Source organism: Haliotis rufescens, unplaced genomic scaffold (genome assembly GCF_023055435.1).
Source record: "Haliotis rufescens isolate VD_foot unplaced genomic scaffold, xgHalRufe1.0.p SCAF_4, whole genome shotgun sequence".
In the NCBI taxonomy this organism is placed as follows: Eukaryota; Metazoa; Mollusca; class Gastropoda; order Lepetellida; family Haliotidae; genus Haliotis; species Haliotis rufescens.
In genome coordinates, this window is record NW_025964112.1 from 28,557,740 (window position 1) to 28,571,907 (window position 14,168).

At 40.5% G+C, this 14,168-nt stretch overlaps 1 protein-coding gene across 1 annotated transcript in view; it reads right to left on the minus strand.

Annotated features, from left to right (window-relative positions):
* Nucleotides 1-14,168, minus strand: part of LOC124150121 (obg-like ATPase 1) — a 410,349-nt gene that overhangs the window by 167,254 nt on the left and 228,927 nt on the right. Inside the window, exon 7 of the mRNA XM_046522047.2 lies at nucleotides 8,365-8,439. Coding sequence (XP_046378003.1) covers nucleotides 8,365-8,439 — 75 coding nt within the window. The remainder of the gene's footprint in view (nucleotides 1-8,364; nucleotides 8,440-14,168) is intronic.

Here is a 14,168-nt window from a genome sequence, read left to right on the forward strand (position 1 = left end):
AGAAAGGGTGTGAGCATGTGCTGGCCAGCGTGACAGGTTGTTTTTGTGTGAGTGGTGTAAGCTGAGGAAGAATAAAAGAAGCAAAGTGTCTACAGCGGTTGGTTTTGGTTATTGGACTGGCATTAACAATGGTAGCAGAGCGTGGTTACTGAAAAAAATTGATAATTCCCAGACGTAAATATCAGTTCTTCTCACTTCATTGATAGAATGGACAATTTATCACCGTTCACAAGTTGTTGACAAGTGTCACATATAATCTTCAATTCAAGACCTCTGGTTTATCATAACTGTGAATGATAAAAACATTTGTGAGTGTATTTCAACAAACAAGTAATTTTTGTGATTGGCGAGATAAAAGCGTGTTTGGAGAGATCGAAAACCAGACAGTTTTGGAGTGTTGACATTTTGTTTATGATTGATTAAAAGCTAAAATGGCAGCGAAACTGAATCACCCCGAATTCTGCAAAGGGAAAAGTTATGAGAGATACAGACAGGAGCTACTTGCTTGGCGTGAAATTACTGAGGTTAAGAAAATGAAACAAGGAATAGTATTAGCTTTATCACTCCCAGAAAATGAATGTGGTATACAAGAGAAAGTATTTGATAACATTCCTCTTGAAAATTTGAAGAACGAAAATGGTTTTGAAACTGATAGCTTTCTTTGACTCTCAGCTTGGAAAAGATGATCTTGATAGTCTTGAAACATTTGAAGACTTTGAAGATATTTCTAGAGAAGTGGGGCAATCAATCAGTGAATATATCTCCAAATTTGATAAAAAATATAATAAAATATTGAAGAAAAGCATGAGTCTGCCACAGGAAATCTTAGCATTCATGCTAAATTAACCAAAGAAGAAAAAATGTTAATGATGACAGGTATGGACTACACAAACAAAGCCACTTTATATCAACAGGCCAAATTATCTTTGAAGAAATTTCTTGTGGTTGAGGAAATGGTATGCAGTCAATTAAAGTTAAATACTCAAACATCATTAATCATGACAATGAGGAAGCTTTTGCCAATCAGTATACAAGTTCAGTCAGAAGTCGGGGTCGAAGTTACATGTATGGCAGAGCACGTGGCTTTCGGGATGGAAGACAAGGCTGGAGAGAATTGAGACAGCCAGAGCGTAACATGAATCCAGTTGGCACAAATGGAAAAACTTTGACATGTTTGGCCTGTGGGTCTTTCAGGCATTTAATTGCACATTGTCATCATAGTTGGGAAAATATGTCTAAAGTTCACTATGTTGAAGGTGGAAGTGAAAATGAAGAAACTGTTGAACAGGTCATTTTGTTTACAGCGAACATTAAAGATAACATGGCGCAGTTAGGCAATGATGTTGTGCGGTATTGGACACAATTAGCCAAATTTACGGAAATTGTCAGATGTGCAAAGCTTATACGAGAACACCTGCCAGACCTGCTCTTGCCCTGCCAATGGAATCACAGTTCAATGAAACAGTTGCAATGGATTTGAAGTGGGGAAGGGGGTGGACTCTTCATTTGGTTGACATGTGGTCATGACTTACCATTTCTGTGGATAACACCTAGTGAAGTAATTGACAAAATTATGACACATTATATTGGTGCAGGTTTTGGTGTCATGCAAGCTATATTAACAGATAATGGGGGTGAATTCAGCGCTGACGAGATTAGAGAGGTAGCCAGTATACTGAATGTTAAGTTTCACACCACTGCTGCCAAGAGTCCATTCCAGAATGGTCTGTGTGAGAGGATACATTCTGTTGTTGACATGATGCTCACAAAAATGGAAGAACAGTGTCCTAAAACTCCACTGAATGTTCTCTTGTGTTGGGCAAATATGGCCAGAAATGCACTACAAATGTGGCATGAGTATAGTAGTTATCAGCTTGTGTTTGGACAAAATTCCAACATGACTGATGGTGTTCCTGCCCTGGATGGTGTGACGAGAAGTGAGGCATTTGCACAGCATTTGAATGCTTTGCATCTTGCAAGGCTTTCATGGAGTCTGAGGCAAGTGAGCGGATACGTAGAGCTTTGCGATCCAAAATTAGAGCATCAGAGGAAATCTACAATAATGGAGAACAAGTTTATTACAAACGAGAAGGAAATGAGAAATGGTTAGGTCCAGGACGGTAAGGTTATCTTTGTGCGTCATGGTGGTGTATTTGTCGGAGTCTCCCCAAATAGACTGATTAAGGCAGGACATGAAATTGGTGAACAAAAGTGTGAAGCGGCTAATCTTCGAGGACGAGAATTTGAAAATGACAATTTGAAAAATCTACCTTTTGAGATGCTTGAGTGTGACAATCATGTGACTGTTTCTTCAGATCGTCCGACAGCCAACACAGATGGTGAAAGTGTTGATACTATCAGTCTATGTAAGAATGATCAGATAATGTTCAAAACTGCAAAACTAGGAGAACTGAATAAGTTGAAAGAGTTTCATACATATGAAGAAGTTCAGGACTGTGGGCAGAATAGAATTTCAACCAGATGGGTAATATGTCACAAAGGAGAACAAGTCAAGGCCAGACTAGTTGCCAGAGGTTTTGAGGAAGATGTGGAAATAAAGAGCGATTCTCTAACAATTGGAAAGAGTGCAATGAAAGTGTTTTCGCTTTGGCAGCTTATCACAAATGGACTGTCGAAACCACTGACATTAAGTCTGCATTTCTACAAGGCAAATTATTGGATAGAGATGTGTTCATCATTCTTATTGGCATGATTGCTAGTCATGTTGATGACTTTTAACATTGTTGACAGATGTATTTTGAGGCTAATGTGATTATGAAGCTTCAGGTGCAATTCTTAGCAGGAAAAATAGAAACAGGACAGTTCAGATTTTCAAATCACACAAGATCCTGTTGGAATCATGACAGATCAACAAGAGTATGTGGACCAATTGGAGATAGAAAACATTTCATTACAAAGGAAGACACAGAAACATGAACCTCTCAGTCCTCATGAACATACCAGGCTCAGAAGTCTTGTTGGAAAGCTCAACTGGCTTGTACAAGGTTCTAGGCCTGACCTTGCGTTCAAAATGATTGAACTCAGCACAAAGTTTAAGAGTGGAATTGTGGATGATCTATTGAGGGCCATAAAAGAGATTCGGAAAATGAAAGACTCTGAAGCAAAGATTTACTTTCCGTACATTGGGAATCTTTTGAGTTGGAAACTTGTGGTTTTCACAGATGCCTCACATGCCAATTTATGTGATGGTGTGAGTAGTGTTGGAGCACATGTCATTTTCCCTGTTGGGGAGAATAATTGCTGCTGTCCTGAGAGTGAGATCTACAATAGCTGCAGAGACACTGAGTTTGCAGGAAAGACTTGAAGATGCAATCTATTTAAGAAAACTCATTGAGGAAATGACAGGCACGACAGGCATGTTTAACATTCATGCTTTTGTTGATAACAGAAGTGTGGTGGAGGCTGTACATTCAACCAGTCTTGCTGATGTCAAGCGTTTGAGATTGGATATTGCCGCAATTCAGCAGTCTCTATGTGGCAGTGTTGTATATATGCATATTTTCTGTATTTTATATATTTGTATACCATATGATGTTTTGAAATTAAATGGTGTTTTAACCTTTTATTATGTTGAATTAAATTAAATAAACCTGTATGGCTGCTGTATTCTACAGCTCTGTTCTCTGCGTGGAGTTTTCTTTTATTTCTACTGGTTGTGGGGTAGAGTAGGAAGCTTGGGTCGGTCCTTTGTTTAGTACAGCTTGCGCCTGATTGGCCTTGTTTCAAATACTAACACCCAGCATTTAACCAGCTCACCAGCCACTACACCTTGACCATGCGGACAACAAATTTCTGCTCTGTGTAGTATTTCCAACTGAGACCGTCCAAATAGGTTAGTAATGTTTCTATACGTATTGTTATAATGTACTTGCATCTATTTGTGTAATCAGCTGTAGTGTTACACAGTCTTAATACATATTTAGATAGGTCATTACATATAGTCATATAATTGCAGCCATGTAAATGTTTTAACTAGGTCAGTACGTTTCAAGAGAAATCTAGCACTGTTTATCTTCACCTTTCCTAAATGTTTCATTTGAGAATGAGTGAGTGAGTGGGTATGTATTTATGATGTATGTGTTTGCTTATGACAATGTTATTTATGTATAATATAAAGCGTTCATAGGTATGTTATGTGTAATACATAATTCATGTTTTCTAAGGTAACCCGTTTTACCTAAGTAAGTATATTTGTCTTTGTATTTGTATTTATATTTAGATGCAGGCACCATAAGTCCTGTCAGTTGCGTTTGTGAAAGCAGTTCCCGCCCCAGTTTCACCTACAGGGTATGCTTGTATTTTCTTGTGTATTAATGAAATGAATTAATTGTATTTATCATATTATTCCACATGTATAGGGATACAAATGTATATATAGTTATTGTAAGTTATAACACATCCTTTAATGTATTTGTTGAAAGCAAGAGTTCTATCTATTCCTATGATGTCGTGGGTGTGACGATGTCAATGAGTATAATGTGATGTGCTCTTATATATCTGTGTTTGTGTATATTAACATACATATATATTTACCCGTATATATATCTTTACATTTAATATGTTTCAGGGCGTTTGTTCTGATAATAAATCCTCACGACAAATAACGACCTGTGTTATTCATGAACACCCCCGGTTACATCTACAAAACAAGGAAGTGACCTCTGTCATCAACAAATTGCTAACGCAATGATAAAAAGAGGAGCGGCTGGGGTTCAGCTTTTGAGTGTGCTGCAAACTGGATGTCTTCAGATTGATGGATGGTGACTTTGTGATAGTATGTGAGTGATAGTATGGGGCAGAATAATCCCAAAGGCAGGAGGGAAGTCTACCCCTGAGATTGCTTTTCACATGCCTGTGTACATTGTATTCTTTTAAATATAAGTTAAAAAGTCTTAAAATATATTTTGAAACATTTTATAATATCTTTACAGATTTTTATGAACAATGTTTGACACTGACTTCTGTGCTCGCAAGTGATGATGAAGAAAAATAGAAAAAGAAAATGTATTGAATGTTGATATATCGTCTGCTAAGCTAGTCCCACTGCACATGTCGGAGGTGGGGCTGCTGGGAAAATCTCGTGTTGTGAGAAAGTGTGTGAGCATGTGCCGGCCGGCGTGACAGGTTGTTTTTGTGTGAGTGGTGTAAGCTGAGGAAGAATTAAAGAAGCAAAGTGTCTACAGCGGTTGGTTTTGGTTATTGAACTGGCATTAACAGAAGATCCCGGTAGAGAATAGGCCTTCAGTATCTCAAGCTTACCACGGAGACGCGGAACGTGAATGAAAGGAAGGTTGATGTCAATCTTCCTGTCGATATTGATCTTGATGTCAATGGGAAGGAGCAGCAGCATACTGAAAGTCAACCGCCTTTAAAGTATATTCAGGGTAGGGCTAATATCGATGATCCACATATCGATCAGGTGTGGGATAAGGGTAGTATCACATGGGCTGAAATCGCTGGGATGAAGATCAATGTCGATCCTATCGCTGGGATGAAGATCAATGTCGATCCCAGTCGATATCCCTGTCATATCCGCAAAGTCAAGATGAGTATCGATAAGGATAACATTGAGAGTTTGGGTCCGACGAACGCAATCGGTTGAGGTGATGTTAATGGTGAGTAGAACAGGAACGGCCTTGATCATAATCATATGTCGATCCATAGAGTGATGACAATATGAATCGGAATGGTTCTCATCGTGTTTCGTTGTCGAGTGTGCTCTATAAACAATCGACCTTGAGGGGAGTAATCTGAAAGTCTTGTCAGACCAATCTCGAGATCGATGACTGGAGGAAGCGCTTTCCTTGGAATGTCAATCCTTGTCATATCGATCCGTGAAATGTCGACCCTCTGAAGAATTTCGACCCCGGTTCGATGTCGACCTCTCCCAAGAATGTCAACCATTAGAAGTCGACTGTGAATGTCAACCCTTATCTCAATGTTGATCTTCCTTAGGTCGAGATCTCTCTCTCTCTACTCTTCCTAAGTCCAGTCGGCGTTGTCGCTATCAGACTGCGAGAGTTGATATTAGTCGCTATAGGTGGAGTGGGAGTAACTGGATCAATCGGAGTAGAGATGAGGCTGGTTGCAAGGGATCGACTGGTCGAACTGTAACCTCCGAAGTCAATGATTGACTTCCACTAGATAGGGTCTGAGTAGATGGACATATCTCGGAAGACTGGTTTAAATTTACTGCCAGCACCATACGTATGTTCGACGTATTTGTTGACTCAGAGTTTGTCAAAGTCGGTGGATCACTGACGATAGATTGTGAAGAAACGGTGGTAACTTCGTCATGTAAAAAACTGTCGGATACTGTATCCACTGAAAGGGAAGTAATTGTAGGTGGTGTCATTTGCTTTACCATGGATTTTACAGATGGACGACTGCTAGTTTTTGTCACACGCTTGGGTTTATTGGACGATGAAGGTCCGTGTTCTGTATCTTTAAATTTTGATGGGCGATCAATGCCTCTCTTCTAGCATTTCTTAAGATAGTCAGTGAATGCCTCCTGGGTAAGATGAGTGCAATCTGAACACTGTAAACATGGTTGACATATGCCCAGAAAATCACAACATAGTTAGTGAGGATATGCCAGCGAAAAATGTGGCGACACTTCTTACAAGCTGGTCGTTTTGCCAGCCTGATTGCCTGGGCATGCTGCGTTGGCGCTACACTGACCCAGGCAATGACTGCACAATGGCCGCCTCCACTAGATGAACAAACATGGCCGACATGAGAAATGCCAAATAAATGGCTTTTCATGTGAATAAAATTCAGAGGCCAAATGTCAGAACTAATGACATACCCTATCATTAAATACCATTATTGCGATCAAAAGTGTTTGTTTATTCTAGTTATTATACTGGGTGCTAACTCTGCTAAACCCACCACTTCACAATGAGAGAAAACGGGGCATAATCGGCCACATTTGCTTCATCAAATTTGCTAAAATAAAGATGCCAATGGTATTTCATTGACGTGGTCGTTTAATTCCATGTATTATGTATATGATTTTGTGATAACAGTGAGCTGACACGAAATATTAACGCACATATCACTGTTGAAAATGGGGTATCTGTCATTGTTTACATTTCACCGATGTGACGACCACTTTGAGTCTTAAACAGCTTAAATAATATTTTCCTTCACTAAAAGTAAGAATGGACATTATTCCCGTGACATATACATTGCAAGAGCATTCATGAAAATGCTAGGAAATTTTTTTAATCACCCTTTCTAGAGTTATTCTATAGTAAATACATGGCGTGTCGGCCATGTTTGTTCGTCAAGTGGAGGCGGCCATTCTGCAGTCATTGCCTGGGTCAGTGTAGCACCAGCGCAGCATACCCAGGGAACCAGGCTGGTCGTTTTGCTTGATCTTTGCCCATATCTTAGGCATAAGATTTTGAGAAAAAAGAGGCCCAATGCTGCCCAAGATTCCAGGTGCATGACCTGATTGCTGGGACGGTTGCCATGGTGATGCTGGGGTGCTTTGGTAAATGAAGCTTAGAAGCTGGAAACTTTGTTCAAGGATGTATCCACAAAAAGGATCGGAAGAAGGATGACATGCATTGAGATTGGATAAGTTTAAAAATGAACATTTTATGCCAAAACTTTGAAGAAAAATAAGTAAAAGATTTAGAAATGATAGTTTTGAAGGTGTAACCCAAGCAAAAAGATTGCTAGAAAATGAAAGAGTGATGAGTAACCGGGCTTTGTCACTTGATTCCAGTGCGCATGCGCAGTCCAGGGGTATATTTGCTTGAGATGATTGTTCTGTTGTCCAGGAACACAGTTCAGGAAGTTCCCACTTCCTTTCAGTAATGAGTGGAGATAAGCAATATTAAAAGTATATTAACAGTTTCACATACTTGTTTTTTTTAACTGAATCATCTGTAGATTGAGAGAAAAGGTGTGTACAGCTGATTTTTATTTCTGATTTAGTTTATACACATGGTAATCGCAGTCTCTGCATGTAAAACAATGCCTAGTAGAACAAGAAATACAACTGAAATGGTTAACTTCATGTTTTGTGGAAGTTAAGAAAAATGCTGGTGTTTGATAATGCGGGGGTTGTCCATGGACCAAGAGGTTCGCATTATCGTGAGGGACAACTGCATGTGCAAAGATTGCACTGATTTGTAAAGATATCATATCTCTGGTAAACTCAATGTCATCCAATATGACCTGTTTGAAATGATTGGGTATGTCAAAACATTTATGATCATTCAGGTGAGGTGAGGTGAAATGGGGTTTAACGTCGCGTCCAAGATTATTGCACTTATATAGCGATGTCATGATCATTCAGTCCATCTGGAACATAATGTGAGTTGTTCTCACCTCCTTTGCATCCCAGCTTCCTTGACGGATCCATTTTTTGCCTTCCAACAGATTTCGAACTTTCAAGTAGCAATCCTGAAAAGATAATTTACTGAAGAAATCAGCACAGGACAAAAGCAAGTAGCTCATCTGTTTCAAATGAATAATGCTCATAATGTTGAAGCTAAGTGCATATGGGGACATGCCTAAAATAATTATCTCAGTAAATTAAGGATCATTAAACCAAACACGAAAGTTATTCACATCACATGTAAACACAGAAGCAGACCCATCCCAAACTTTCCTGAATGCCCCCAAAACTGTGCCTCTGTCTGTATAACAAAGATTCAAGCACTTCTGGTTTAATGACAGCCCGTACAGCATAGAGAGGCAGGAATCCTAGCATCCAGGTTCTTCCTATTGCCACCCCCCAAGAATTACCACCAGACTTTTGTTTTTAAAAACTTCTATGATTCATGGATATTAACATTTTACACACAATTCAACTTCCTCATACAGGACCAATTTCTGATGGCCTCCTGATATGAAAAGCATGTTTCTACCTCTTCAGAACAAAGATTTTGCCATAGAATCTTTGCATTTTGAAATTTTGAATTTATGACAAATTCATAATGGTGGAAGATTTCATGACCTACTCTAATTGAACAGTGATCATATGGAGTTCTTGAAGCAAATGTGCTCATTTAGAACTTGTGGCATTTAACCCAAATGAAGTCGAACTTGATGAAAATTATATCCTGTAACCTGAAATGCAAATATTAGCAAAGGAAAGGGATCCTTCATACAAGTCATACAAGTGTGGGTGGCTAGCTGAGGTTGTTAATATTGCAATTTGCTAGTGACTGCTCCCCTCTGCTTATGACACAGTTTCCTAATTTTTCTGACAATCACTGTTCTTGTTGAAGAAACCAATCTATATTACAATCAGTACTCGGAATCAAAAGGTGTGGAATGTTAACCTAAATACAGTAGAGCGTATCAGTGTAAACCACTTACTATCCAGAAAATGAAGAACAATAATAACAATAATAACAAGTGCAAAAGTGAGCGTGGCTCACTAATACCCCCGACCCGCCTAGTGTGTCAGTAGTTACAAATTAAATAGCTAGGATAGGGTTAGCCTTTAGGGTTTGAAAAATTCATAAAAAAATGGAAAATTAATAAAAACAATTTTTTTCTTTTGACTGCACCCCTCCATATGACACAGATTATATGTACTAAGTTTGAGATGAATCCACTGAATAGTTTAAGAGAAATCGCGCGGACAAAGTTTTCGGACGGACGTTGGGGTTTGAAAAATTCATAAAAATGACGTTCGCTCGTCACGCCGGAGACCCGGGTTCGAATCCCGACATGGGTACAATGTGTGAAGCCCATTTCTGGTGGCCCCCGCCATGATATTGCTGGAATATTGCTAAAAGCGGCGTAAAACCAAACTCACTCACTCATAAAAAAATGGAAAATAAATAAAAACAATTTTTTTCTTTTGACTGCACCCCTCCATATGACACAGATTATATGTGCTTAGTTTGAGATGAATCCCCTGAATAGTTTAAGAGAAATCATGCGGACAAAGTTTTCAGACAGACGTTAGGGTTTGACAAATTCATTAAAAAATGGAAAATTAATAAAAACAATTTTTTCTTTTGACTGCACCCCTCCATATGACACAGATTATATGTACTTAGTTTGAGATGAATCCCCTGAATAGTTTAAGAGAAATCACGCGGACAAAGTTTTCAGACGGATGTTAAGGGTTTGAAAAATTCATTAAAAAAATGGAAAATTAATAAAAAATGTAAATTTAATATTTTTGTCTGTGCAGAAATAATTACCACTACCTCCCTGCCTACTCTTACTATTTTATCAGCTATTCCCTTCATTACGTAATATTATTCCACTAAATATTTCTTTAATTCCCTTTTACTCACTTGCCTTATTCTTAAATTAATCCATCAATGCATAATTACTTTAACATTTTCTATGTTATATCCAAGCACGTGTTTACCTCACATCCCGTCTATTTTTATACCCTGTTTACTTCCGTTGTCTCACCAGCTACATAATGTACCTTCACAATTTTATCGTAATCCTAAATAGACTTACGTATTTCATCAACTATTATCTTTTTCTTATATCAATATGTAATTTCAGCATCTATATCTTGTACATTTCTATTAATAATCCGCAGGCACCATTTCTTAAATATTAATTCATGGTGCATCACGGTCTTTATTATTTCCGACATGTTGCGCATGCGTAGTCTATGTTCCTTCTCAGTTCTTCGTCCGCCATGTTTCACCACTTTTCTCGGGCAATTGCATACCTAACTTTCATCTATTAGCCCCAAACCGCATCGTACGTGCCCAGATACAGTCACATATCCATAATGGCTAATCGGCGACCCGCACGAGCTAGCACACGGCGACGTACATTGTCAGAAACGGACGAAACAGAAACATCGACTAGCGTCTCACGGTCACGTCAGGCTAGAAGACAGATCCCTTATCTTACAACCAAAGTCTTGCGTCAACGTCTAGAAGACATGGGGTTCAAACTTCCAAAAGCTTGGGGACGGAAGATACTGTTGCAACTATATACTGAGAATCCCCAAAAGAATACAGTTGAATCCAGCGAATCTCCAACGCAGTTGACTACTGGGAGGTCACGGCCCACACCTTCTGCCACTGTTAGTAGGGCACCCGACAACCCACTAGCAGACCCAGACCTGGTTGCCTCCCAGGCTAATTTAGACATGGATCATCATGTTAGCAATGGACCCACCATCACGTCCCTCAAAATCAGTTGAAGGAACTAACAGACCTTGTCTACACCTTGGCACAGAATCGGTCATCGCCAGCACAACAGGCTTCAGGCAACATAGCCTCTCCAACTCACACGGCCCAGGGTCCTCCAGCGACGTCGCCTGCATGTCAAGATTGGTCTCAGATTGGCATCTACCAACGTTCCCAAGATACAACTTTTCCAGGACCACATCTGTTTCCCCAGGTTGGACACACTACGGCAGCAGTGTCTTCAGATTTCCTCCCACCAATTGATCTGGTCCCTGAGCAACTCGTGACAAAGATCCGGGCAGGTAAATATGTCAATCTGGCATTGCTCTTGACCACTATTCACGACTTCGGGGATGGTAAGGGAGAAACAGCTCCTAAACTGACTAGACCCTTGTCTCCTCGGGAATTCACTAAAGCATTCCGAACGTATCGGAACATCTACTGTGGCCAAGATGTCCAAAAGAAAGCACAAATGGAATCTCACGAGGAATATGTGTTAGACCTCGCGGCCCAATACGAATCGGACGGATACTATGAGTACCACAAGCGATTCGCCATGAGAGTGGCAGCGTATGCAGCTATCGGAAAACCAACTCGGGTGCTCCAGGGAACGGTGTAATTTTGCACATACTTGCCTGACCTGCCAAGCTACCTCTCATGGTAAATCTGTCTGCCGGCAGAATAAACGCAAATCGGATCAATGACAAGACTTAGTGGATAGTCCTCCAGTGAATGTTAGTGTCCTAACACATGAACTCCAAGCACATCCAGATCGTGATTTTGCAAACTACGTTATTCAAGGATTTACATTCGGATTCAATCCCATGATTTCTGCAGCACCAACTGTGACTTTATAATGTGTGAATAATCTTACTGCCATGAGAAATCCACAAGCCGTGGATACAGCAGTTCAAATAGAGGTTGATAACGAGTATGTATGTGGACCTTTTCACCTACCTCCCTTCAAAGTTTGTCGCATTAATCCACTCGGTCTGGCAGTGGGGAAATACTCTGGCAAACAGCGTTTGATTCTCGATTTGTCCGCTCCACACAACGACAGCAATCATAGCATCAATGAATTAATTGACAAGGACACATGTTCTCTATCTTATGTGACTATAGACAATGCTATCCGTATTATTATACAATTAGGACCAAATGCGCTCATGTGTAAGGCTGATATTAGAGACGCTTTTAAACAGGTCCCTATTCAGAAAGACTTTTGGCCTTACTTCGGATTCAAATGGCACGGTAGTTACTATTTCTACAAACGTTTGGCTTTCGGATTTTCGGATTCAGAATATTCTTCACCTCCTGAACGATTTTTTGACAGTTGATTCTGCCAGCTACCCAGCGAATAAAACCATGACAGACCTACGTTATGTTTTCCAGCTGCTCAACATTCCTCTCTCAGCCAAGAAGACTGTGGGTCCTACAACAAGATTAGAGTATCTAGGCATCATATTGGATTCCACTACTATGTCTGCTCATCTACCCAAAGACAAAGTGCTGCAGATTATCAGAGTCATTGAAACCTTCATGCACAAGAAAAAGGAGAAAGGAGCTACTCTCCCTGCTTGGCCATCTCAATTACGCAGGCAGAGTGATACCTCCCGGTAGAGCTTTTGTCTCTTATCTAATCAGCTTATCCACGACAGTCAGCAAACTACATCACCATGTTTCGTTGTCTAAGGAATGCCGATTAGATCTGTGCATGTGGAGAGAGTTTCTTCTTCAATGGAACGGAGTGTCCTTTTTCCACGATACCCGAATCACGGATTCCTACGACATCGAACTATTCACTGACGCAGCTACATCTACAGGCTTTGGTGGTTTTTTCAAAGGAGAGTGGTTTGCCGATACTTGGCCCCCAGAGATCAGATCAAACTCTACTTTGATGAAGAGTACCGCGTTCTTGGAACTCTATGCCATTGGGGTAGCAGCTTTTGTGGGGGGAAAACAATGGTTTAAACGAAAGATCTTGTTTCGTTGTGACAATCTCGCTGTCGTTCATATCATTAAGAAAGGCAGAGCTCGTTGTAAGCACATCATGGCACATCATGGTAAACTCACTTGGTTATCTGCCACTCATAACTATGTCATCTTAGCCAAGCATGTACAGGGAGTGCATAATGAACTTGCTGATGCTCTCTCACGCTTCCAGTTCCACAGGTTCCGCCAGCTAGCCCCTCATGCAGCCCCCAGCGCCACGCCGTGCCCAGACAGCTCAGCCGTGACATGGTACTGAACCAGCAGTTAGTCAACATGTGGACAACTTCCCTCGCCCCGCGCACCGTGACTACCTACTCTACTGGTTATCAGAGCTACCTTAACTTCCTCATCAGATATCAACTGTGCCATCCTCTACGCAACCATCATCAGCTGCCAGTTATAAGTGAGATACTGCTACAGTATTTCATTGCCTACTGCTTCAGCGTCCTGCATCTCCAATGTGCTACAGTCAAGAACTATCTAGCAGGTATCCGTTTCGTCTACCTTCGCGCAGGTATTGATACCTGCCTTGATCACCCTACTGCACCTAGTATGAGTAGATTACAGACCTTACTTCGAGGATACAAGAAGCTGCATATTTCAAGCACTAAGAAACGTCTACCTATCACCTACAACATCTTGACATGCATTGTTGCGGCATTAAGGAATGGAGTGTTTGGTGCCCATGACGACCTTGTCATGGAAGCTATGTGTTCTCTAGCATTTTTTGGCTTCCTGCGGTGCGGGGAGTTCACATGTGCAAAGTCTTTCGACCCAGAAGTCAATGTGTGTATTAAAGATGTAGTTCTTCACCCTAGTCAAGCTAAATGCTCTGTTAACCTTAAAACCTCTAAAACAGACCTGTTTCGCCAAGGAGTCACGGTGAATGTATTCGCTACTTCAGGATCATGCTGCCCTTTCTCAAGTATGAGGTTACTTATGTTTGTGCGGCTTCAGTGTGGTGGGAAGCCTTGTGATGCAATGTTTACCGATAGAGCCGGTCTTCCTGTGGCTAGA